The 26,046-nt window shown below is 37.3% G+C and overlaps 2 protein-coding genes and 1 pseudogene across 4 annotated transcripts in view; 1 reads left to right on the plus strand and 2 right to left on the minus strand.

Moving 5' to 3' along the window:
- The window catches only part of ATRNL1 (attractin like 1), a 744,737-nt gene that overhangs the window by 64,130 nt on the left and 654,561 nt on the right, over positions 1 to 26,046 (plus strand). The window lies entirely within an intron of this gene.
- Positions 1,257 to 1,822, minus strand: LOC122709068 (annotated as a pseudogene).
- Positions 9,702 to 10,631, minus strand: LOC122709067 (60S ribosomal protein L6-like). Its single transcript, XM_043926142.1, has one exon. It carries the CDS (start codon positions 10,612 to 10,614, stop codon positions 9,754 to 9,756), a length of 861 nt encoding a protein of 286 aa, XP_043782077.1. The 5' UTR covers positions 10,615 to 10,631; the 3' UTR covers positions 9,702 to 9,753.

The following is a 26,046-nucleotide window of genomic DNA, read 5'->3' on the forward strand; positions in this document are numbered from 1 at the left end:
TTCGACTTTTTGCAGCCCCCTGGACTGCAGCACACCAGGCTTCCTTGTCTTTCATTATCTCCCAGAATTTTGGTCAGATTCACGTCCATTGAGTGAATGAGGCTGTCCAACCATTTCATCCTCTGTCGTCCCCTTCTCCTCCTGCCTTCAGTCTTTCCCAGCTTCAGGGTCTTTTCTAATGAATCGGCTATTTGCATCAGGTAGCCAGAGTTTTAGAACTTCAGCCTCAGCATAAGTCCTTCCAATGAACATTCGGGATTGACTTCCTTTAGGATTAACTGGTTTGTTCTCCTTGCAGTCCAAGGGACTCTCAAGAGGATTCTCCAGCTCCACAGTTCAAATCATCAATTCTTTAGTGCTCAGCCTTCTTGATGGTCCAACTCTCACATCTGTACATGACTACCAGAAAAACCATAGCTTTGACTATACGGACCTTTGTTGGCAAAGTTATGTCTTTGCTTTCGAATATGCTGTCTAGGTTTGTCAGAACTTTTCTTCCAAGGAGCAAGCATCTTTTAATTTCGTGGCTGCAGTCACCATTCACAGTGATTTTGGAGCCCAAGAAAATAAAGTCTGTCTAAAATCTACTTTACTGCTCCTGGTTAGGTCTTCTCTTCCTTATTTATGATTTTTTATATTAACTTGATCTATCATGCTCTGAAACTTAATAAAAGTATAAAAATACTAGTTTATTTTTGCTTTTATCTTCTTATATATTCTTGAATTTATGCTTTGTAGAACTTGCTATCATGGATATTCGTATCTACTAAATCTTTATTGTGAATTGTGTCTTTTAATAGTATAAGGTGCTTTGTTTATTGTTTTCTGATCTGATTTCTACCTTGTCTATTATTAATATTATGGCTCTTGAATTTTGGGGGATGGCAAGTTGGTCTTTTCTTGGTGTATTTTTGCCCATTTCTTTATTGTTAACCATTCAGAATCACTTTGTTTTAAATGTATCTCTTGATTACAAGAGAAAGTTGGATTTTGTCTTGTGATCCCATCTGATTTTTGTACATTATCTGTGTTTTGTTGTCTTTTTTTTTTTTATAACTAAAGAACATTTATTTGTTTTTCACCAAGACTTTTATCTTGAGGATGTAACTAAACTGTGCCTCCACTCCCCACCCCAATTTGAAGGAGGATTGGTACACTGGGTGTTATAAAGCAGGTATGAACAGTTTGAGGGACTGGAACCAACGTTAACTGACAAAAACCAACTTCCATCTAAATCATCATAAAAATGTTTAAATAAAAAAAAAAGGGGGGAGGGAGGGGGAAAAAGGGGTTTTCAGATTGAACAAGATCATCACATTTTATCTAATACATTCAGTTCTGGCTAGGGTATACCAAAATGGAAACAGGATAACTATAATACAAAACTTCCACTACAGCACACTGCACACATCTGTATTCCAAGCCTACCCCCGTTCCCCTGATGCTTCCAAACTCAACTATTTCCCAGCCTGTTGGGCCTGTCGAAGAAGGAGCACGTAGATCTTCTCTTTAATCCAGTCTTTGTTATAAGGCTGGTGTGTCTGGGTATCAGCTTGGTAACCAGGCAGCTGAGGTCTGCCAGGTCATCAATAAAATCAAACAACTGACTGATATCACATGTGATAGAGGGGCTGTTGGGATTCATTCTCTTCAGATGGTCTTCATACATTTTACAAACACCTTCCTTACACTCATTCACAGATTCACAGTCAGCGTAAGTTCTGCCTCCTGGCCTCTTGGTAGGCTGTACCAGTAAGATGGTGTGAGACATCGCGCCAAAGTCTCCCGCTGCAGCCTAAGCCGACTCCGCTGCCGTGCACGAGCTTATCTGCAACCTGTTGTCTTTTTTTTATTATAGCTCTTCTCATGTTGAGGGAGAGTGGGCCCATTTTTTGTGGGAATGAGAGGGGTAACTTTTGAGATCTGCCGTTAGGTTTCTCCCATGTTCCTTGTTCCTTGTCTTCCTTTCTGCATCCTTGCAGGTTTCTCTGTCTGGTTCTCTTAGTTTCATTGGCTTTTTGCACATTCACATCTGATTTGGAGTTGTTGAGTTTATTTTCATTCCCAGTTCCTCTGGAAATTTAATTTTCTTTTCTTTCACTTCCCCCACTTCATGTTTTTCTTATTTTGTATGTCTTGGGGAGAACAGGAAGATTCAGGATTAAACCATCATCATGCTTTTGAATTTGAACCATAATGTGATGACTTTTGAAGTTTTAAGATGAATACTTAATTAAGTTGACTGTTAACCAGAACTTTTACTCTTTGGTCAACTTCCAATTTACAGGCTACTGTTTTCTACTAATTTAATTAATTTTGTTTTGTTTTGAACACATTTGACATTATTATAAGTATTTAATGCAAGGGGTCACAATCTTTTCCATAAAGGGACAGGTAGTAACCATTTTAGGCTTTGTGGCCCATATGGTCTTTGTCAAAACCAATCAACTCTGCTGTTATAACATGAAAGGAGCCATAGACATCAACAGATGGGCGAGGCTTTGTTCTAGACTTAGCCTTGGGTCTTAGCTTGCCTACCCCTGCTCTAGAGAGAGAGTGTGTGGACTTCTAGGGGCCTAGCAACCCAGGTCCAAAGTAAGTTAAAGTTTTGTCCCATGGGTTTTTTTTTTTTTGAGTTTATTTGCAGGATGAATTTATGCCCCAAAGTGACATGATGTCTAGTCTATAACCAAACTAGTTTTTTCTTCTGTGTAGAGCCTAAACTGAAATAGAATTTTTTTCTGTTTGCCTCTGCAGAAAAGATTTTAAAAACTCACCTTTCATTAATAGTTAAACCCTTTAGGGATCCTGACTTTATATACAAGTTCTGTGATGCAATAACTGCATGAGTTTACCTGTGTGTCTGTTAGTTGCTCAGTTGTGTCCGACTCTTTGTGACCCCATGGACTGTAGCCCACCAGGCTCCTCTGTCCATGGGATTCTCTAGGCAAGAATACCGGAGTGGGTTGCCATTCCTTCTCCAGGGTGAGTTTACCTGTAGTATTGGCCATTAAAACCAATTCTGTAGGCCAGCTGATTGGCACATGCCTTCCCTACCCCATCTGCCATCTGAATATAGTTTACCATTCACAGAATGCATTTTACTTTTTACATATTTCCCTTTATTGAAGGATAGGCCTGAGATATGGTGGTGACTATACTTCCACAGACATTAGGAAGGCACAACAAATTTGTTCTAATCTCAAATATTAATATAGATTGTTATTTGTTTTTATTTGGAATAATTTGATTATAGAATATCAGTTGTAGTTTTGTTAAATTTAAAAGTATTGAGGGTTTTTTTTTTGGCTTATTCTGTAATCAGTATTATTTCTGTCAATGAGTAAATTTATCAGAAGGATAAATTTTTGATTTGATTTTTGTCCTATTATTTGTATTATTTGTCAGGCACCTTTATGAGTGTAGTATAAGATAGAAATGGGAAGAATACATGATTTATGAATTTTATAAGGATAGTAAACTAATTATGAGTAGTTTTAAAATTCTGTGAATTACTTAGGTACAAAGTAAAATTCATTTTTTCTAAAATTATATCTTAATAATAAAATTAGCATATTAATATTCAGTTCAGTTCAGTTCAGCTCAGTCGGTCAGTCGTGTCCGACTCTTTGCGACCCCATGAACCACAGCACGCCAGGCCTCCCTGTCCATCACCAAATCCTGGAGTCGATCCAAACTCATTTCCATTGAATCAGTGATGCCATCCAACCATCTCTTCCCCTGTCGTCCCCTTCTCCTCCTGTTCTCAATCTTTCCCAGCATCAGGGTCTTTTCAGATGAGTCAGCTCTTCGCATCAGGTGGCCAAAGTATTGGAGTTTCAGCTTCAACATCAGTCCTTCCAGTGAACACCCAGGACTGATTTCCTTTAGGATGGGTTGGTTGGATCTCCTTTCAGTCCAAGGGACTCTCAATATTACTTTACTCCTAAAGCATTTTGAATTTGTAGCTTATTGTTAAAGGATGTGATGTCAAAAAAATAATCTGTAAGTACTTCCACTTTTAAAAGTGCTTAGAAAAGAATACAAAACAATAGGTGTATATAGTTTAAAGGCTGTCAGAATAGCTAACAGATACCATAGACATAGCTTGTGTATACCATAGACAAGTTCTACTTCAGGTAATGATATGAAGTTAAGTAAGGCTGCTTTGAACATAAGTAAAGAGATAATTTATTATCTTAGTTATAAGTGAATGCTTATCTCTATGGGCAGAGTTAAAAACATTTTCCCTCTATTATTAGTGGTAATTACTACACTGTGATGTGACTTAGGCTGTCTTTTCTTGGCAGTTTTTGATGGCATTAGCTACCCAAATGTAGATTGGGTTTACTTTGATTATCCTTACTTTTTTAAAGCTTCTAGATAACTAAGAAAAAAAGTGTTTTGTTTTGTTTTTTAAATTAAATAGGGGCTATCTCTTCAGCCAGCATTGCAGTGAGGGTAGCTGAAAAGAAAGCTGAAGTTATAGCATAGTCATCCACGAAAACAGGGCATTTTACTAGATAAAAATTTACTCTGAAATATACTCAAAGGATGGTCTTAACCATTATGTAGAAATTCAAAAAAAAGGACCAAAAACTTTCAATTAGCATACTCCAAGTGACCACTTACTCAATTTCTAATAATACTGCAGATAATTCTGAAGTATCTTTGGCTCTGTGAATAGTACTGTGCATCTTCTCTGAGATTTTTGTAATGATTTAGAACAAAGGAACTATCTGTTTAACTTATCTCTGATTATCTTAATTTGAACATTACTTTTGAAAAATATCTGAGATACTGCAGAATACCTTTTAGTTCTTGAGACTGTAGTTAAAAGTCTTAGGTACAGTCATTGGTATTTCTGAGTTTTAGAGTATCTGCTCTGCTGGAGCACCTTCAAATATTGTGTCAACTTTGTAGCTTATTGAAGCTCAGGTTTGGTTCCACTTGGTTCCAGAGATATGCAGTAAGAGCTTCTCAGCAAAGGATACACCAGGTGTTTGTCCTTCTCTTTATAGAACTTATTTCTAACAGGAAGATACAGACAGTAAAAAATAAACATAACAGGTATACTTATATGTGAGCCCACCAGGCTCCTCAGTCCATGGAATTTCCCAGACAAGAATACTAGAATGGGTTGCCATTTCCTTCTCCAAGGGATCTTCCGGACCCAGGGATTGAACTGCATCTCTTACATCTTCTGCAGTTGGCAGGCAGGTTTTTTTACCACTGAACCACCAGGGTAGCCCCATGTGATGTATTACAAAGTAGTTATTTTTAGAGTTTGGATGTAGAGTCTGAGGAAAAATGATGAGTCAGGGATGATTCTAGAGTTTTCGGCATGAGCCGCTGGAAAGGTGAAGTTGCCATTGACTGACTTGTAGAAGTCTCTGAAGCAGGTTTGAGGTGAACGTGGTTTGAATGTCAGGAGTTCAGCTTGGACATGTTTTATGTGAGATATCCATTAGACGTTAAAGTGAAATCTTCAAGTAGTCAGTTGACTGTTTGGAGTTCCAGAGAGAGATCTGGGCTGGAGATGTAAATCTGAGAGCTCTTGGCATTTGAATGGCATTTAAAGCCATGAAACTGGATCAGATCACTAAGGAAGTGGGTTTAGATAGAAAGGAGAAAATGACTGAGCCTTAGGTTGTTCCAATAATAAGAGGTAAGGGAGAAGAAGGAAATAAGCAAGAAAGAGTACAGTGAACTAAAAGCTAAGTGATGAAAGATTATTAAACAGGAGAGTAATCAACTGTGCCAAATGCTGCTCTGCTGATGGGTCAGGTAGAATAATTACTAAGGCCTGACCAGTAAATTTAGTACTGTGCAGATCTTTGGTGATCTTGACAAGAGCAGTTTTAGTGTAGTGGTGGGGTTAAAAGCCTGGCTGAATTGGATTTAAAACTGAATGAGAGGAGTGGAATCTGATATAGTGAGCAAAGCCAGCTCTTTCAAGGAAATTTGCTTGTGAAGAAGAGCAAAGAAATTTAGCGTCAGGAAATGTAGGATGCTTTAAAAACTGGGTTTTCACAGAAGCAGACCATGAAATAAGAATTCAGGTGAATTTTACTTGGAAGGTGCAGGTATCACTCAAGGGATTTGAGAAGTGATGCAGGTGTGAGAAGGCCCCCATTAAAGGGTCTGTTAGTAAGGCATGTACCAGTGGCGATGGAGCTTAGTTGCCCAGGCTTTTAAATCAGCATATACTATTTGAGTTCTATGGGCTATCTCTATAAAGTCAATCGATTCTTTATCCGAGGATTTGTTTCATTGAGTGTGGCTTGATTTATATTAAAATGTGTGCAGATAACATAACAGAATGTAACAACAGAATTCTTAGTACCGTAATAGCGTGTGTGGAGCACACGTGAATAGATCTGGTGGAGAAATTTTTTATCAGAATACCCTAGAGTAAAACTTCTAAAAATAATTGGTTATCAAGGGGTTGGGAGTGACAGTAACCAATAAACTTCATGCAGAAAATTATTAGAAATTAACAGGAGTATGTATAATGAGAAAATTAGCTTGCAGTAAACGCTCCATAAACTTTGGTTTAAGTAACAAAGTGGAGGTGGCCTTTATAATTGCATAATGATGAAAGACTCTCTGTGTTCCACAGTTGTACTTCTGCCTTTTTCATTTTCTGGAAATGGTTTAATTATCCTCTAAATTTGTACATCTCTTTGTTTATAAATGAATATGATACATATACTGCTTTTTTTAAAAGGTATTCTTATTGTAAGAAGTTAATTTTGGAGCAGAATCCTGCTGTATACCTCTTTGTATATGTACTTCTAGTAAAGTGCAATGTTTTCAGGAATATTCCTTAAAAGTGAATCTATACTTTTCCTGAATGTTTTAAAAAGTGTATTAGCCAAATTATTTCAGTTATGAACTTTATTCTTTTTTTATGGTGATTCATATGGTACTGGATTTGATGTTCTCCATTTGTCGCTCCAGATCGATCCTCATCATTTCATTCTGCTCCCATGCCCTCCAGCTTTCATTTGGGATCAGAAGGTAGGAGATGGGTGAGGTTAAGGTGTTTTTCTCCCCTCCCTCCCTCCCTGCTGGATCTTCCTGGTTTAATTGTGTTGTCCTGCTGAAGCCTGCACTGTCAGATGTTCTTCCCCATAGCAGTTGCTCTTTTGAGTTCTAGAAATGTTCTTCCTCTTGGCTTGCTGCTGTGAAAGAATTTTACCCTGGTCGTACTTCTGCAGGGCTTCCCTGGTGGCTCAGACAGGGTCAGGAAGATCCTCTGGAGAAGGGAATGGCTACCCATTCCCATATTCTTGCCTAGAGAATCCCGTGGACAGAGGAGCCTGGTGGGCTACTGTCCATAGGGTCACAAAGAGTTGGGCACGACTGTGCGACCAACTCTGTCACTTTCACATACTTCTGTAAATAGTCTTTTTATTAGACTCTATGTGTGTGTCTGAACACGCTCAGTCTCTTCAATCATGTCCAATTCTGTGACCCTGTGGACTATTGCCCGCCAGGCTCCTGTGTCCCTGGGATTCTCTAGGCAAGAATACTGGAGTGGGTTGCCATGCCCTCCTCCAGGGGATCTTCCCCACCCAGGGATTGAACCCATGTTTCCTGTGTCTCCTGCATTGCAGATGGACTCTTTACCACTGAGCCTCTGGGGAAGCCCTGTTAGACTCTTCACAGTTAGTCATTTTGAGCATGTTGTGTTTTCTGTCCAGCCGCTGACTGACTGCACCTACTGTTCATTCTTAGAGATTCAAATATAACTTTTAACCTAAATGGAACTTGGTGTGTACTGAGGTATTAGGATCCTGGAAGTTGGGAGAATGAAGTGTTTCGTGAGAGGACTTCACACTTGGTTAATGGAGAAAAATGTCAAAAGAAATATAAACTTTTGAAAGAGGGTGGAGCTAGGTCCTTTAGTCCATTTCTACTACTACTGTTCTTGAATTTTTAAATTTTAGTGTGGCTATCTGTGGCATTTTAGTTTCTCTTATTGTTAAAGACTGATATATTTGCTTAACATTTTTCAAGAGCATTAACTATTCTAACTTTTAAAATAAGCAGCATTCTTAGCTGCCAATTTATTACTTTCTAATTACTGAAAAACAAACATTTGTTGAATATTCTTTTAAGTTTTCTTCTTATAATTATGTTTACTCTGACTCAACTTTATTTGGTTATTATGTCATCAAAATACAAGTAAGTAGTCATGTCTTGCTAGCAAAATCACCCTCAAAAGTACTTACCTGATAAGAGGATATTTATTTTTTTTTAAATAACAATTTGTTGTGTTCTTTTAAGTTTTCTATTTATAATAGTTCATGTTCATATTTTTTTTATTTAAAAACAAGTTTTCTGCTTTCCATTAGTGAAATCCAGAATTTCTTAAAATGCACTTTTTTTTTATTTTAAAAAAGAGAGCTTTATCACATACACATGTATGCTTATATGGGATATCATTTTGCTTATTTATATTTTAATTTTTATAAAGCAGAAATAATATTTTATGCAGTTTTCTGTGGTTTTATTTTATTTCTTTCACCAGTGTATTCCCAGGATTAATTCATGTTGTTTTGTATTCCTATAGTTAACTTTTTTGATGTCTTTCATTGTCTGACTCTTCTGTGATTTGCCTATCCATTCTCCTGTTTATAAACTTTTGGATTGGGTGTCCAGTAAAATTACCCACAGCAGCAATTTTGAGACATTTTGGTAAAAATACTATATTTTTAAAGATAATGAAAGAAAATTCCTAGGCTCTTTAGGCAGAAAGATGAACTATCTTACAAGGGCAAGAGATTAGATTAACAGCTTGAAACTCATGGCAGCCATGGAACAAATATTTCAAGAAATTTAAGGAAAGAAAATATAAGCTAAAGGTTTTTCAGTTCAGTCAGTTCAGTCGCTCAGTTGTGTCTGACTCTGCGACCCCATGGACTGTAGCACACCAGGCCTCCCTGTCCATCACCAACTCCCAGAGTTTATTCAAACTCATGTTCACTGAGTCGGTGATGCTATCCAGCCATCTCATCCTCTGTCATCCCCATCTCCTCCTTCCTTCAATCTTTCCCAGCATCAGGGTCTTTTCCAATGAGTCAGTTCTTTGTATCAGGTGGCCAAAGTATTGGAGTTTCAGCTTCAGCATCAGTCCTTCCAATGAATATTCAGGACTGATTTCCCTTAGGATGGACTGGTTGGATCTCCTTGCCCTCCAAGGGACTCTCAAGAGTCTTCTCCAATACCACAGTTGAAAAGCATCAATTCTTTGGTGCTCCACTTTCTTTCTAGTACAACTCTCACGTCCATACATGACTACTGGAAAAACCATATCCTTGACTCGATGGATCTTTGCTGGCAAAGTAATGTCTCTGTTTTTTAATATGCTGTCTAGGTTGGTCATAGCTTTTCTTCCAAGGAGTAAGCGTTTTTTAATTTCATGGCTGCAGTCACCATCTGCAGTGATTTTGGAGCCCCCCCAAATAAAGTCTGTCACTGTTTCCATTGTTTCCCCATCTGTTTGCCATGAAGTGATGGGACCAAATGCCATGGTCTTAGTTTTCTGAATGTTGAGTTTTAAAGGTTTTTATATTTTGCCAAATAGTTTTTCATGTGTCAAACCTATAGAAAAAACATTTTGAACATGGCCAAACTCAGATAATTCTGTACATGTGGGCCATTACCATTTTTATTAAAATAGAAATTGTGGATTTTTTTTTTTTTAAATGGACAAGTTATTTAATTAGGTTCTTTGCAAGAAGTTCAGAATACTACTTTGTGAGGGTAAATTCCATTTGTGAGAGCAAACACAGAGCGGAGGTAGCCCTGGAGCTGAGGGACAGCTTTGATTCTTCGCAGAATTTGTGAGTCCACAGCTTTCTGATCAACCTTGTGCTGCTCTGTGATCTCGTATTTCTCTCTCTCTGTGTCGAAGATCTCACCCTCTTGGTGTCTCGGCTTACGTAGCTTCTTCTTCTTGAAGTAAGTGTCAGCGAGATGTTCTGGGATTTTCACACCACTGATATCGATTTTGGTGGAGGTGGCAATGACAAATTTCTGGTGTGTTCTACGCAGAGGAACTCGATTGAGGGATAGAGGCCCAGTCACAAGTAGCAAGCCACTGCCCAGCTGCTTCAGGAAAATGACCCTCTTGCCTCTGTGGCGCCCCGTGAGGATGATGAGAACGGTCCCAGGAGTGATGCTGGCGCGCAGCTTCCTCACATGCTTACTGATCGGTTTCTTGCCGTGACTCAGCAGTTTCCGAGGCACATCTTCAGCAGGGTAATACCTAGGCATTTTGCGGAGTTTGACCACCCGGGTACCACCATTGTCGCCACCAACTGGTTTTGTGACAGTAGCAAGAACCCGAACATTCTTTTTCTTTTCGACCTTGGATTTAGCTGCTGAATACTTTCTCTTGTACAGGGCCTTTCTGGAGTACATGGCTGATCCGGAATATCTGCCAATTCCTCTGACCAGGACAGGGTTTCGGCTGCAGTGGGGCTTCCCCTTCTTAACTTTCTTCACCACTTTCACCTTTTTAGCCTTGTTGACAGCATCAGCCTTCTTGGCTTCAGGTTTTTTCTCCTTAGTATCTGGCTTCTCAGCCTTTTCACCCGCCATCTTGCAAGATGGGAAAGAGGTGGATTTTTTTTTTATAGGTTTAGCTAGTAAGTAGTTTAGGCTTGGTAGGCCATGGTCTATGTTGTCACCACTCAATTCATCCTAGAGAATAGCTCCATCTAATGAAGTGGTAATATATTTATGATATTGCAGTTTTTTGTATGGATATTAAATATCAGTAAGATATACACATGCATATTTAACTTTTACTGATACCTATTTTCACAGCTATTTGTAAGGCCTCCTCAGACAACCATTTTGCCTTTTTGCATTTCTTTTCCATGGGGATGGTCTTGATCCCTCTCTGCTGTACAATGTCATGAACCTCTGTCCATAGTTCATCAGGACTATGTCTATCAGATCTAGTCCCTTAAATCTATTTCTCACTTCCACTGTATAGTCACAAGGGATTTGATTTAGGTCATACCTGAATGGTCTAGTGGTTTCCCCTACTTTTTTCAGTTTAAGTCTGAATTTGGCAATAAGGAGATCATGATCTGAGCCACAGTCAGCTCCTGGTCTTGTTTTTGCTGACTGTATAGAGCTTCTCCATCTTTGGCTGCAAAGAATATAATCAGTCTGATTTCGGTGTTGACCATCTGGTGATGTCCACCTAACAGAAGCAGAAGATATTAAGAAGAGGTGGCAAGAATACACAGAAGAACTGTACAAAAAAGATCTTCATGACCCAGATAATCACGATGGTGTGATCACTCACCTAGAGCCAGACATCCTGGAATGTGAAGTCAAGTGGGCCGTAGAAAGCATCACTAGGAACAAAGCTAGTGGATGTGATGGAATTCCAGTTGAGCTATTTCAAATCCTAAAAGATGATGCTGTGAAAGTGCTGCACTCAATATGCCAGCAAATTTGGAAAACTCAGCAGTGGCCACAGGACTGGAAAAGGTCAGTTTTCATTTCCAGTCCCAAAGAAAGGCAATCCCAAAGAATGCTCAAACTACCCCACAATTGCACTCATCTCACACACTAGTAAAGTAATGCTCAAAATTCTCCAAGCCAGGCTTCAGCAATACGTGACCCGTTAACTTCCAGATGTTCAAGCTGGTTTTAGAAAAGGCAGAGGAACCAGAGATCAAATTGCCAATATCTGCTGGATCATCGAAAAAGCAAGAGAGTTCCAGAAAAACATCTATTTCTGCTTTATTGACTACGCCAAAGCCTTCAACTGTGTGGATCGCAATAAACTGTGGAAAATTCTGAAGGAGATGGGAATACCAGACCACCTGACCTGCCTCTTGAGAAACCTGTATGCAGGTCAGGAAGCAACAGTTAGAACTGGACATGGAACAACAGACTGGTTCCAAATAGGGAAAGGAGTACATCAAGGCTGTATATTGTCACCCTGCTTATTTAACTTATATGCAGAGTACATCATGAGAAACGCTGGGCTGGGAGAAGCATAAGCTGGAATCAAGATTTCTGGGAGAAATATCAATAACCTCAGATATGCAGATGACACCACCCTTATGGCAGAGAGTGAAGAGGAGCTGAAAAGCCTCTTGATGAAAGTGAAAGAGGAGAGTGAAAAAGTTGGCTTAAAGCTCCACATTCAGAAAACTAAGACCATGGCATCTGGTCCCATCACCTCATGGGAAATAGATGGGGAGACAGTGGAAACAGTGTCAGACTTTATTTTTTGGGGCTCCAAAATCACTGCAGATGGTGACTGCAACCATGAAATTAAAAGACGCTTACTCCTTGGAAGGGAAGTTATGACCAACCTAGATAGCATATTAAAAAGCAGAGACATTACTTTGCCAACAAAGGTCCGTCTGGTCAAGGCTATGGTTTTTCTAGTGGTCATGTATGGATGTGAGAGTTGGACTGTGAAGAAAGCTGAGCGCCGAAAAATTGATGCTTTTGAACTGTGGTGTTGGAGAAGACTCTTGAGAGTCCCTTGGACTGCAAGAGATCCAAGCTTTCCACCCTAAAGGAGATCAGTCCTGGGTGTTCATTGGACGGACTGATGCTGAAGCTGAAACTCCAATACTTTGGCCACCTCATGTGAAGAGTTGACTCATTGGAAAAGACCCTGATGCTGGGAGGGATGGAGGGCAGGAGGATAAGGGGACGACAGAGGATGAGATGGCTGGATGGCATCACTGACTCGATGGGCATGAGTTTGCGTAAACTCTGGGAGTTGGTGATGGACAGGGAAGCCTGGCATGCTGTGATTCATGGGGTCGCAAAGAGTCGGACATGACTGAGCGACTGAACTGAACTGAACTGATATAAATATATTATATATATAAAAGATATATGTATTTATATAGGTACCGTATATATATATGTAGGTATCAGTAAAATTTAAGTGTGTGTATAGGTTTTACTGATATTTAATGAGGAGGTGAACGGGAACACTTCAGATAAAAAACGGATAGAGAACATTTCATGTATTTAATTTTAGAGCTAAGAGTAAAACAAGAGTGGTGGGGATGTCAGCAGATGAATAGTATGAAAATGTTGTTACTATGTTCTAAGTAGAAAGAATGCAACTAAAAGTGAGAGGAGAAGAAAGAGAAAGGGGAAAGCAGAAAAAGAACCTGAACTGTTGTGTAGATAATAGGTAGGATAATAGACACGATACTGTTTAATGCTTGGTATACTGTATGAGTCAGTTGGACCCAGTTTTAGTTTTTTAGTTTCTTTTTTGAGCAGACCTAACTATCTATGGGGAGAAGGGCATGGCAAGCCACTCCAGTATTCTTGCCTGGAGAATTCCAGGGAGAAGCCTGGAGGGCTCCAGTCCATTGGGTCACAAAGAGTCGGACACAACTGAGCGACTTTCATTTCTCTTCACTTCAACTATCTATGATGGGGCTTCCCTTGTAGCTCAGTTGGTAAAGAGTTTTTCTGCAATGCAGGAGACCTGGGTTCAATTCCTGTGTTGGGAAGATCCCCTGGAGAAGAAAATGGCAACCCACTCTAGTATTCTTGCCTAGAGAATCCCATGGACAGAGGGACCTGGCAGGCTATAGTCTATGGTGTCGCAAGAGTCGGACATGACTGAGCGACTGAGCATACACACAGTTATCTATGAAGTTGTTTCATAAATTTCATTCTTTCTTAGAAGGCTTCCAGTGAACAAAGAGAACTTTCACTTATTTTAAAAATGTGAAGTAAAATATTCTATTGTAATTACCTAGATGGATCTGTTGGACCCTTCTACAAATCCAGATACATGTGGGATCTTAGTGTTCTTATTTTTCCTATATTTTGAAATATTTTGTTACTTTATTCTAGGAATTCATTGCTCATCAGTTATTCCCAGCTGTGCTAAAAAAATTAAATTACCAAGAAAATAAGTTTTTTAGAAGGATGGTGCTACAGTGAAATATATTGTCATCTTTCTGTTTTCTTATGGTAGTGCCCAAATTATTTTATCACATTTAAAGGAAGCGTAAGATAAGACTGGAAGCAGCATCATAGTAGCCTGTTTTTAGCTTTTATTGAACACAGCTGAGAATGTAGGTTTTTTCATTTATGCCTGTAATGATAATGGAATAGATCATCTACTTTTGTCTCAGACTATGACTCTTCACATGATGACTCTTCATATATGACTGTTAATGCCCTAAATAATTTTTTCAAGCTCAGAGATTAATGAGTGAGCAATATATTTTAATCTTTTAGTATATTTATGCCCCAACATTTATTTGATATTGGCTTCCCTGATGACTTGGGCTTCCCTGATAGCTCAGTTGGTAAAGAATCCTCCTGCAATGCAGGAGACCCAGGTTCGATTTCTAGGTCAGGAAAGGTACAAAGGCTGTTTTTGGGCTTCCATGGTGGCTCAGCTGGTAAAGAATCCACCTGCAATGTGGGAGACCTGGGTCTGATCCCTGGGTTGGGAAGATCCCCTGGAGAAGGGAAAGGCTACCCACTCCAGTATTCTGGCCTGGAGAATTCCATGGATTGTATAGTCCATGGGGTCGCAAAGAGTTGGACATGACTGAGCGACTTTCACTTTCACTTTCATTTCCCTGGTGGCTCAGAAGGTAAAGAATCTGCCTTCAGTGCAGGAGACCTAGGTTGAATAGCTGGGTCTCCCCTGGAGAAGGGAATTGCTGCCCACTCTAGTATTCTTGTCAGGAGAATTCCATGGACAGAGGAAACTGGTGGGCTACAGTCCATGGAGTTTCAAAGAGTCAGATGATTGAATAACTCACAGTTTCACTTTTTTTTTTTCTTTCTATATTTAAGTTCTTACTGATATTTTCAAGAAGTAGTTTTTCACTACGTAGTGAATATAAATTAGTTTTCTATAAATTATTGTTTCTTATTTTTCTACTTTTGATTACTGTTGTTCCTGGGATACTTAGGATTAAAACTGAGATGCAAATGTTAAAAGTTAAGTAGGAAAGGAGAGAATTAAGGCCACTGTGAAGGTATGAACATAGTGGAAACCACTAGAGCAAAAACAGAAATTTTCTTAAATACCAATAAAAGAAAATATCAGATAGAAAAAAACCTCAGAAAAACACATCCTAAATCACACAGTAATTATAAACTAGTATGACAGAGTTGAGCTCCAACATCATATTATCAATAAACATGGATGAGATTAAGTTGCCTGTTCAAAGAAAACATATTCACATTGGTGCATAAAGCAAAATTCAACTCTATGCTGGTCATAGAAGATGCACTTGAAACATGTTGATTCAGAAAGACTAAAATGAAGGGACAAAGGAAGATTTACTAGGAAAAATGGATATAGTGAGAAAGAGGGGCTGTGATCCTCAATCAGAGAAAGTAGAATTCAGATCACCAAAACATTACATAAGAACACCTTAAGATAAAAACCCCACAATTCACCATAATGATATAATATATGAGAAGAATATCAGTACACCAAATAACCCAGCAACCACCTATACAAAACTGAAATTACAGGTGATGCAAAGAGAAATAGATAGCATCACTGTCATTAGCAAACAAGTCAGGCATTACTTTCAGTACTTAAGAGGACAAAAAAATACACACACAGACACACACACACACATAAATGTCAAGCAATACAGCCTGATTACAGACAATGTTATCTCTCCAGCTAAACATAGAAAACTTGCAAAAAGTGAGTTGACCATATACTAGGGTATAAAGAAAACAGTAGTTTCCAGAAGGTGCAAATATTGAAATTAAATACCTGCATATTAAATAAAGCCTTCCTGTTGGATGAAAGAAGAAATAAATGCAAATTTAAATTATAAAATTACTGAAAAATAATGACAGTAAAAGCAACATGTATGATAATCTGTGAGATACTTTTAAAAGCAGTCATCAGAGGAATATTTTTAGCACTAATCAGCTGTATTAATATGAATGAAAATAAATGAACCATATCCCCATTTCTGTGATATCTGAGACCTTGGCTGGGTGGGCCCAAACAGCTGGGGTGACTTGATTGGGGGCGGTGCTGGTATCATCTGTAGCCTTTTCATTCATATATATTCTGTTGCAGTTGAGATGACTGAAAGCTAAGCTCAAATGGGACAGTTTTTAGGTTACTTATACAGTCTGCATATAGTTTGGACTTCTCAGCATGCCAGCTGAGTTTGAAAAGAAGTGTCCTGAGAGGGAACATCAGAAGATCAAGCATCCACAAAAATCAGGCAAAAAACTGCATATCTTTTAATGCAGAGCCTTAAAAGTCCCATAACATCATGTCCGTATTCTCTCAACTGAAGCAGTCATAGACTCTTTTGATTCAGAGGGAGGGCTCATAGATTCTCCTTCTTAGTGGTAAGCATTGAAGAGAATTTGGGCTGTGTTTTAAAATCCCTTAACTCTCCAATAGAAATACATATCAATTTCATTCCAAAGAATTTATCCTGCAGATACTTTTTTTTTTTTTGTATGTACAAGGTTATTCACGGTAACATTATTTGGAAACTCCTTCAATGATAAAACTAAGAAAGTGATGGATAAATGAGTACATCCACATTAGTGGTCATGCACTTGTAGAAAATAATGATAAACTCTTTGAAATCAAATGGGGTGATTTACAGATATATTGTGACTAAGTATATAATATATATGTGTGTGTTAGTTGCTCAGTCATGTCTGACCCTTTGCGACCCCATGGACTCTAGCCCACCAGGCTCCTTTGTCCGTGGGATTCTCCAGGCAAGAATACTGGAGTGGATTGCCATTTCCTTCTTCAAAAAGGCTGATGAAAGTGTGTAAAATCAAGATGATAACCGTACTTAGCAGCACAGTTGCAATAAAGCATCACTAAGATCTATAATATATATAATATACTACTTTTGGTGTATTAGTGAAATAAGGGAAATCAGAAAACATACTTATGCCTGTTTATATAAGCAAAAAACACCAGAAAGATAGACCAGAAAACAGTGATGTTGATACTTACAAGGGGCAGCAGAGAATGCTGTGGAAATGATAGGAAATGAAAATATATTTCCCTTAATTTGTATTTTTTAAAAAATAGTTTGGACTTTTAAAAGCATATTGTCATTAGAAACATGTATGATCTATATATAAAAATTAAGTAACAAGGAAAAGAAAAAAAGAAAACAAAGCTCTAGAGTATGCAAACTGAAACTAATGAGCCCATCTGTATTTCAAATGAATAGTATAGTTAAACGCTGAAAGGGGAGAAATGAACTAATCCAAGAGACTTTTTAAAGTGATGTTTGTTTGCCTTTAGTATATTTGTGAATGTGAGGAAGAACTGCTAACAAGTCTTGTAGGTTTGTTTTTTGAAGGGCTTGGTAAAGCAGTTCTAAAATTATTTTAGATGTATGGTTAGACTGAAATAATGAGTAAATGTGTTGATATTATTGGGAGCTAGAGTTCCTGATATGGAAGATAGGAGATACAAATAAGAAATGTGCAAGGCAAGGAAGGATACTGCCAAGATGGAATGAAATTGGAGGTATTGGCGTGAGTTTATGATTAGAAGGTAGATAGGTACTTATTAATTCTTCAGAAAGGCTCTAGATGTAAAGACACCCCAGTAATCGTGAACACATTGGTCAACCATATTCCCAGATGGAGTTTTTAATAACATTTTTACCAAAAGAAGCAGGGCTCCTTGGAGAAATGGCTGATTTCAGGGCTGTGGTAGGGAAATAAAAAGATAAGCCTCGTATATCTTGTTATGATAAGTAAAAAAAATATGTCAAAAGGACAAAAGAACATAGAGATCAGCTTGAAGGCGTTCCCTTGGTATATCCAGGATAATTTGAGCATCAGAAAGAAAAGTGAAGTGAAAGTCACTGAGTTGTGTCCAGACTCTTTGCAACCCCATGGACTATACAGTCCATGGAATTCTCCAGTCCAGGATACTGGAGTGGATAGCCAACCACTTCTCCAGGGGATCTTCCCAACCCAGGGATCGAACCCAGGTCTCCTGCACTGCAGGTGGATTCTTTGCCAACTGAGCCACCAGGGAAACACAAGAATACTGGAGTGGGTAGCCTATTCCTTCTCTGGTGGATCTTCCCCATCCAGGAATTGAACGAGGGGTTTCCTGCATCGCAGGCGGATTCTTTACCAGCTGAGCTACTAGGGAAGCCCATCAGAATAATTTAGAGTAATTAGAATAATTTATGAATCATTGAAAACACAGGAATTCATGAACCTACACAAACTGACAAACATAAATAGAGGAGAAGGGATGCCTCTTTCCTACACAGAATGCTGACCGACATTGCTAAAGTTGAAAAATCATTTTTTTTGGTGACAATCACAGTAAAAATTTATTTAGGAAAGAATCAGCAATGAATGCCAAATCTTTGGGGGTGGGGACAAATTTTTAATGTGATGTGCATGATATTTAGATGTCTTTCCCACAGATTGTTCATTGGGTTCAGGGGAAAAATAGTAACTATGTACCGTAAAAATCCATTAGAACCTTGTCAGGCGATGAAAATTAACATTGCAAGCCATGGGAAATTGGACATTATGTGCCTCTGGATATGGTACCTGCTAAAAGAAACATTACTTAGAGCGGAGTTCTGTAAACTTTTTCTGTAAAGACTTACATAGTACCTATTTTAGGCTTTGTTGATCATACAGTCTCTGATTTACTCAATTCTTCCATTGAAGTTTGAAAGCAAGCCATGGATGGTATGTCAATGAATGGATATATCTGTGTGCTCCAGTACATTTTGTTTATGAAAATGAGGGGCCGGCTAGCTTTGGCCCATGGAACATAAGTTGCTGACCTTTGGCTTACAGTATTCTAAGAATTAATACCTGAATCCCATCATGAGGCCATATTGTATAAACTTCAAATGAGGAATAGTTATTCCTCAAGAGTGTCAATGTCATGAGAGAGAAGATAAGGCTGGAAATTGTTCCAGATTAAAGAATTAAAGAAGGCTAAAGAAAATGACAACTGAATGCAGTTAAGTGATAAAAGACTGAATTGTACACTGGGAGAATTTGAATTTATAGATTGAAATATATGTGTTTATTAAACAGTGTATGCATGTTAACCTCCTTTATGTGGATAACTATAATATTGTTTTGTAAAAAAAATCTTTGTTCTTAAGATATACACCAAATATTTAAGTGTAATAGGAATGATCATGCCTGTTTTGTGTGTGTGTGTGTGTGTGTATGTGAGTGTGTCTACACCCATGCACACACACATGCTCACATGTTCACGTGAGAGATGGAGAGAGGGAACTAATGATAAAACAAATGGGCAGAATGTTAGCCATTAGTGAATCTGAGTAATGAGTATATGAAATTCCTTTGACTGTTCTTATAACTTGTTTGTATCTTTGAAATTGTATCTAAATAAAGTGCTGAAATAGATGAGAGGAAATAGATTTTTTTTTCATTTGGGTTGTATAGGATATATATTTGAACTGTGGAGAATAGGAATACTTGTGAACTTGCTCTGGCAGTAAAGGAAATGTCAGTTTGTCCTTTTTGCTGCACTTAGAATTATAGGAATTTTAGGGAATCTGTAAATCTCAAAGGGGAATTATGTGCATGGTTTTACTCAGTTGGGTCATAAAGCTCTTCTGGGTTAGTCCTGAGGGAAATTTATTTCATTTTAGGTTAGCAGTACATTATACACTTTCTAAGACTCTCAATGTGAGTCTCAGCGTTAGTATAATATTAATGTTTTGCTGTACTATATTACATGCCATTAGGATTTGGAGGTATAGTTGGGAAGCCATCATTAATGTCATTTTACTTGGCATTTTTTCTTTTGATTTAAAACCCATTAGATATGGTGTTCTTAGCAAAGTAATTTTTTTCTCTATAGGAATTGTGACGCTATATGGCTTTCTCTTCTCTTCATTTTTAACATCACATTTTTTTTCCAAAATTCTGTGGTGAATTTCAAGTGTAGATTGAACATTGCTTTCAGCACACTGGTTACCTGGAAATATAGACCTACAGAACACAATATTAGGTGGTAAGAATTAGAAATTTTTAATATATGTAATCTCCCTTTAAAAATAATCTAGTCATAGGAATCATAGAAGACAAATTTTAATGGTGCATAAATTAGGTTTGGCATTTGCTGTGTGGGGCTTTCTTGGTGACTCAGACAATAAAGAATCTGCCTGCAATTCAGGAGACCTGGACTTGATCCTTGGGTTGGGAAGATCCCCTGGAGAAGGAAATGGCAACCTACTCCAGTATCCTTGCCTAGAGAATCTCATGGAAAGAGGAGCCTGATGGGCTGCAGTCCATGGGGTCACAAAAAGTTGGACACTACTAAGTGACTTTCACTCAGTCACTTTGATGTGTAATTTCAGTTGTGAAGAACTTGGAGAACTAATTAGATAAAATGAAATAGTTGGAATGAAATAAATAAAATATTTAATAAATTGCTAGGTTTGTGTGACAAAGACTGCTGTTAAGATGGTATATGTTTTTATATTTACTAAATGTTTCCAGAAGTACCACAGTAAAAAGCCCTTTAGTTTTTATAAGTGGAATTATTAAACCATATTCTTTTAAAACTGTTTATAAGCCATATAAATATTATACACAAATTTGAAAATATGCATTGGTTATATTGAAATGTTTTAATAGATGTGCATTCAGGATTCAGAAGACTCTGGTCTTTTTGTCTCTGCTTAACATTCTTTCATTGATGGAAGTATCAGTCCCTTAAAAGACAGCCATCTACTACTTTATGTATTAAAATTTTTTATTTAGAAGAAATACGCATTTCTTATAATTCATACTTGGATTTTCATAACCATATAGAACTGTACCTGTGCAAGGTAATCACTCTTCCACATATTGGCTCTACAAATATTTCAAGATATCTTAGTTTCAACTTACTATTTTCCATGCTTTAGATAAACATCCTTCATTCCTTCAGTCTTCACATAACAAGCTTTCCACTTACATCTTCTTGATAGTCTTACATTAACACATATTAATGATTTAAAGAATATTTTCCAATAATAATAACAGCAAGTGTTTCTCTGTGCTTGGTGGTAGTATTAACACTTTACAGGTATTGACTCATTTAGTCCTCAACGTGAACATGCAAATTTGTGCTCTTTTTACCCATTTTTCAGATAAGGAAACTGAGGCTAGGTGTCTCACCTAACTGGCCAGTGATCACACAGCTACTAAATGGCAAAATCAGGATTATATAAATATAAGATACACATGATCTTACTTGACCCTTTGTTGTCTTTATCATACTCTTTGGACAAACTACTCTTTTTACCTATTCAAGCTTAATGATGTGCTCCCTAATGTGAGACCATTGCTTTCACTTGTTCTGGACATATTTTATTAATATTTTTATTGCAACCTAAATTTATATTTTATGTTAATGTTATTATGTTGATTTTGCAGCTAGCCTACAAAGAAGAAAACTTTGTGTGTACAAAGTTGCTTCCATCGTATCCGACTCTTTGTGACCCCATGGACTGTAGCCCACCGGGCTCCTCTGTCCATGAGACTCTCCAGGCAAGAATACTGGAGTGGGTTGCCACTTCCTCCTCCAGGGGATCCTTCCAACCCAGGGATAGAACCTGCATCTCCTGCGGCTCCTGCATTGCAGACAGATTCTTTACCGTAGTTCGATTTTTGTTTTTTATGTAACTTCTGGGAAGTAAGGTACTTTATCCTGTAGTTGTCAGTTGAACGTTGTACTCTCGGTAAAGGGCTTGACCTATTAATACATTGTTAAAATAGTTTCAGCTCATCATTGCTTTTGATTCATAATTCTCGTATCTAAAGATTTAATTAATTCCTCCTTTTACTGAGTCAGTGGTCATTTAATAAGTACAACTTCTATGCCTTCATCCTAGGCCCTGACAAAAAATGTTGGGGAACAAACTATTGGAAATAAAAACAAGGGGATGGAGAATATATAGATTTAAAGAGGTTCAAAAATCACATCAGGCAACTGCAATGTGTGGGTCTCATTAAATCCAGATTCCAATAAACTTCCAAAAAAAAGAAAAGAAACATAAGATAATTAGAAATCTGAATACTAACTGGATACTTACTGGTTTTAAAAATTAACTTTTTTTTTTGAGCATCACAATGCAAACCTCTAGGGGTTTTGGAGTAAAGCCATAATCTCTTCTACAGATAACTTTTTGAGAAACAGTTTCTGTTTTGCTAGGCAATATAATTCTTTTTTCCATTGTCTGCAAGTCTTTTCAGTTACTACTTTTCCTGGAAATGGTTGGTGTAAGTCATTGGATCTGGAGTTCTCTTTCTGGAAAGATTTTAAAATAACAGATTCAAGTTATCTGATAGTAAGACTACTCAAGTTTTTTCTCTCTTCTTGTCAGATTTGGTAATTTGATTTTATTTTCAGAATTTATTTATTTTAGCTAAAAATTTCCAATGTATTGGTCTAAAGTTTTTCATAATATGCTTTTAGTGAAGTCTAAAATAGTTTATAGCTGTATGTACATATTCTCAGTCATGTCCGACTCTTTGTGACCCCATGAACTGTAGCCCCCAGGCTTCTCTGTCCATGGCATTTTTTTCCAGGCAAGAATACTAGACTGGGTTGCCATATTCTCCTCCAGGGGATCTTTCCCAACCCAGGGATCAAACCCACGTCTCCTGTGTCTCCTGTATTGGCAGGTGGATTCTTTGACTACTGAGCCACCTAGAAAACCCTACTTTATGGCCATATCCCCTTTTATATGTCTAATATTGGCTGCCTGGGTCTTCTTACTTTTGTCTTGATCAGATTCTCCACAAGATTATAAATCTTAATATTTTTCAGAGTACTAATTTTTGGAGCTATTGATTTTTAATATATTTATTTATCAATTTCATTCTTATTTTTATTATGATCTTTTAATATATTTTGATTTGTTATGCTTTTTTTTTCCATTATGTTGTTGCTTAGTTCATTATTTTCAGGTTTTATTCATTGAATTTTTAAAAATATATGCCTTTAAAGCTGTAACATAAACAATGTAAACATGGCTATAGTTGTATCCTGCATGATTTGGTATGTAGTATTTTAATTATTTTTTAGCTCAAAGTGTGTTTAAAATTCCATAGTCATTTGTTCTTTCGCTCATGGGTTATTTAGTAGTGCAGTTTAAAAATTTCAAACACAGGTTTTCTAGTTATTTATATTCTATTACTAATATCTAGGTAGTTATATTATGATCACAGAACATATCCTATAGAATTCCCCTCAAAATTATTATGAAATATTTCAGAAATACATATAAATTGAAAGAATTGTGCATTGAATTCTCATAGACAGGCTACCTACATTCTACAGTTAATCTTTTGCTTTTCAGTTACCAATGTATCTCTCATCCATCTGTCAGTTATTTTTATTGTTGTTGTTGCGTTTTAAAGACTGTTGGAAACATTAGTACACTCTAAAGATAATATCATGTCTGTTATTAACTTGAGTTCTGTACTTACATTTTTAATGTAAAAGTTAGTATCAGTTCAGTTCAGTTGCTCAGTTGTGTCCGACTCTTTGTGACCCCATGGACTGCAGCGTGCCATGCTTCCATGTCCATCACCAACTCCCAGAGCTTACTTAGACTCAGGTCCATTGAGTTGTTGATGCCATCCAACCATCTGATTGTCGTCTCCTTCTCTCGCCTTCAGTCTTTCTCAGCATCAGGGTTTTTTCAAATGAGTCAGTTCTTCACATCAGGTGGCCAAAGTATTGGAGTTTTAGCTTCAGCATCAGGCCTTCCAGTGAATATTCAGGACTGATTTCCTTTAGGATGGACTGGTTGGATCTCCTTGCAGTCCAAGGGACTCTCAAGAGTCTTCTCCAACACCACAGTTCAAAAGCATCAATTCTTCTGTGCTCAGCTTTCTGAGAGTGTGTCCAACTCTCACATCCATACATGACTACTGGAAAAACCATAGCCTTGACTAGACTGACCTTTGTTGACAAAGTAATGTCTCTGCTTTTTAATATGCTGTCTAGGTGGTCATAGCTTTTCTTCCAAGGAGAAAGGGTCTTTTAATTTCAAAAGTTACATATAGTGAAAAGCATAATTTCTGTGCACAGTCCATTGAGTTTTGACAAAACATACATTTGTAACCCAAACTTATATCAAAATAGAGGACATCGACCATTACTTGTGAAAGTTCTCTCATGATCCTTTGCAGTTGACACCTGTCCTGCTTCCTGATTTTTTTCACCATCAAATAGTTTTGCTTGTTCTGGAATTCTGTATAAATGGAATCACACATTATGCATCTCTTTTAAAATAAGGCTTCTTCCACTCATCATGATGCTTTTGAGATTTATACATGTTGTGTTTATTAGTAATTTGTTCCTTTTTATTGTTGAGTGCTTTTCCAGTGTATGACTACATGGCATTTTCTTTGTTCATGCTCCTACTGATGAATGAAAGTGAAAGTGAAAGTCGCTCAGTCGTGTCCAACTCTTTGTGACCCAACGGACTATACAGTCCATGGAATTCTCCAGGCCAGATTACTGGAGTGGGCAGCCTTTCCCTTCTCCAGGGCCTGGGCTATTTCCAGTTTTGGACTGTTGTGAATACAGTTGCAATGCACATAATATACAAATCAACTTGTAGGCATGGTTTTATTTCTCTTTTTTGAATAACTAAGGATGCTGGGTCGGGAGGAAAATATATCTTTAATTTTTTTTAAGAAAGTTTCAGAACTTTTTTCCAAAATGGCTTAATGCAGTTGTTTATTAAATTTAATTCCTTGTGTTGTTTAAATCTTCTAGATCTTTACTGACATTTTAACTGTGCTGTCAGTCACTGGGAAGGGTACATTAAATTTTCCATGATGCTGTTGATTTTGTAGATTTCTCTGTATGATTCTTTCAGTTTTTACTTTACATATTTTGAAGCTTTATTATTGTATATTGATCTTTTAAGATTCTTGATCTTTATCTTAGATCACTACTTAGGAATCACTGAGAAATTATGTAAAATGTGAGGAAAAGGAGTCAAGGATAGTTCTAAGATGTTTGGCCAGGCACTACACTAAGTTGAGGGAGCCTGAGAAAAGCGGATTTACTTGTCACCAGTACATATGTGTGTGTGTTGTACGTGCGTGTGTGTGTGCATAAAAATACTAGTTTTCAGAGAGCAATTTGATGAGATTTATAGTTGTGTAAGTGCCACCTGAATCAAGATATAAAGCATTTCCATTACTCTAAAAAGTATGAGTACATGCCCCTGTACAATCAGTCTTTCATGATTCTTGCTGGCTTATTTGCAGTTATGTGTTTAACTTTATAAGAAACTTCCATATTATTTACCAAAGTGATACTACCATCTGCAACCTACCAGCAAGAGTTCCAGTAACTTCTCATCCTCACCAACACTTGGCAGTGTTAGTTTTTTTTTAATTCTAGCTATTCTGGAATTGTAGGGATATCTTATAGTTTTTTATTTGCATTTCCCTAATGATTAATGTTACTAAATGTCTTTTTATTTCAATATTTACCATTTATATATTCCTTGGTAAAATGTCTGTACATCCTTTTTGTCCATCTTAAAAATTGGACAAAATAAGTCAAACTTATTGTTTGACTCCTTATTATGGAGTTTTAGGAGATTTTAAAAAAATATGTTATGGACATTAGTCCTATCTCTGATGTATATTTTGCAGATTCTTTCTTTCAGTTGTGGCATACCTTTTCATTTTTACAGTGCCTTTTAAAAAGCAGAGCTTTTAAATTTGGATGACATACAGCTTGTCAATGTGTTCTACCTAAGAAATCTTTTGTCAAGCCCAAGGTCATAAAAGTTTTTCTCTTACGTGTTTTACTAGATATTTAGTTTTGGCTCTCATCCTCAGATCTGTCTTCTATTTGAGTTAAATTTCATATGTGACGTGAAGTAAGGGCTGCGGTTTTTAAAGAATATACAATTGTTCTCTGGTTGAAAAGATTTTTCTTTCCCTATTGAATTACTTTGGTAGATATATTGAAGAGTCAATAGACAGTATATGTGTGAG

This window comes from Cervus elaphus, chromosome 15 (genome assembly GCF_910594005.1).
Source record: "Cervus elaphus chromosome 15, mCerEla1.1, whole genome shotgun sequence".
NCBI classification, from domain to species: domain Eukaryota; kingdom Metazoa; phylum Chordata; class Mammalia; order Artiodactyla; family Cervidae; genus Cervus; species Cervus elaphus.

What these genes read in the sequence shown, in the direction of transcription:
- LOC122709067 (XM_043926142.1), bottom strand. Translation starts at nt 10,614, where the DNA reads ATGGCGGGTGAAAAGGCTGAGAAGCCAGATACTAAGGAGAAAAAACCT.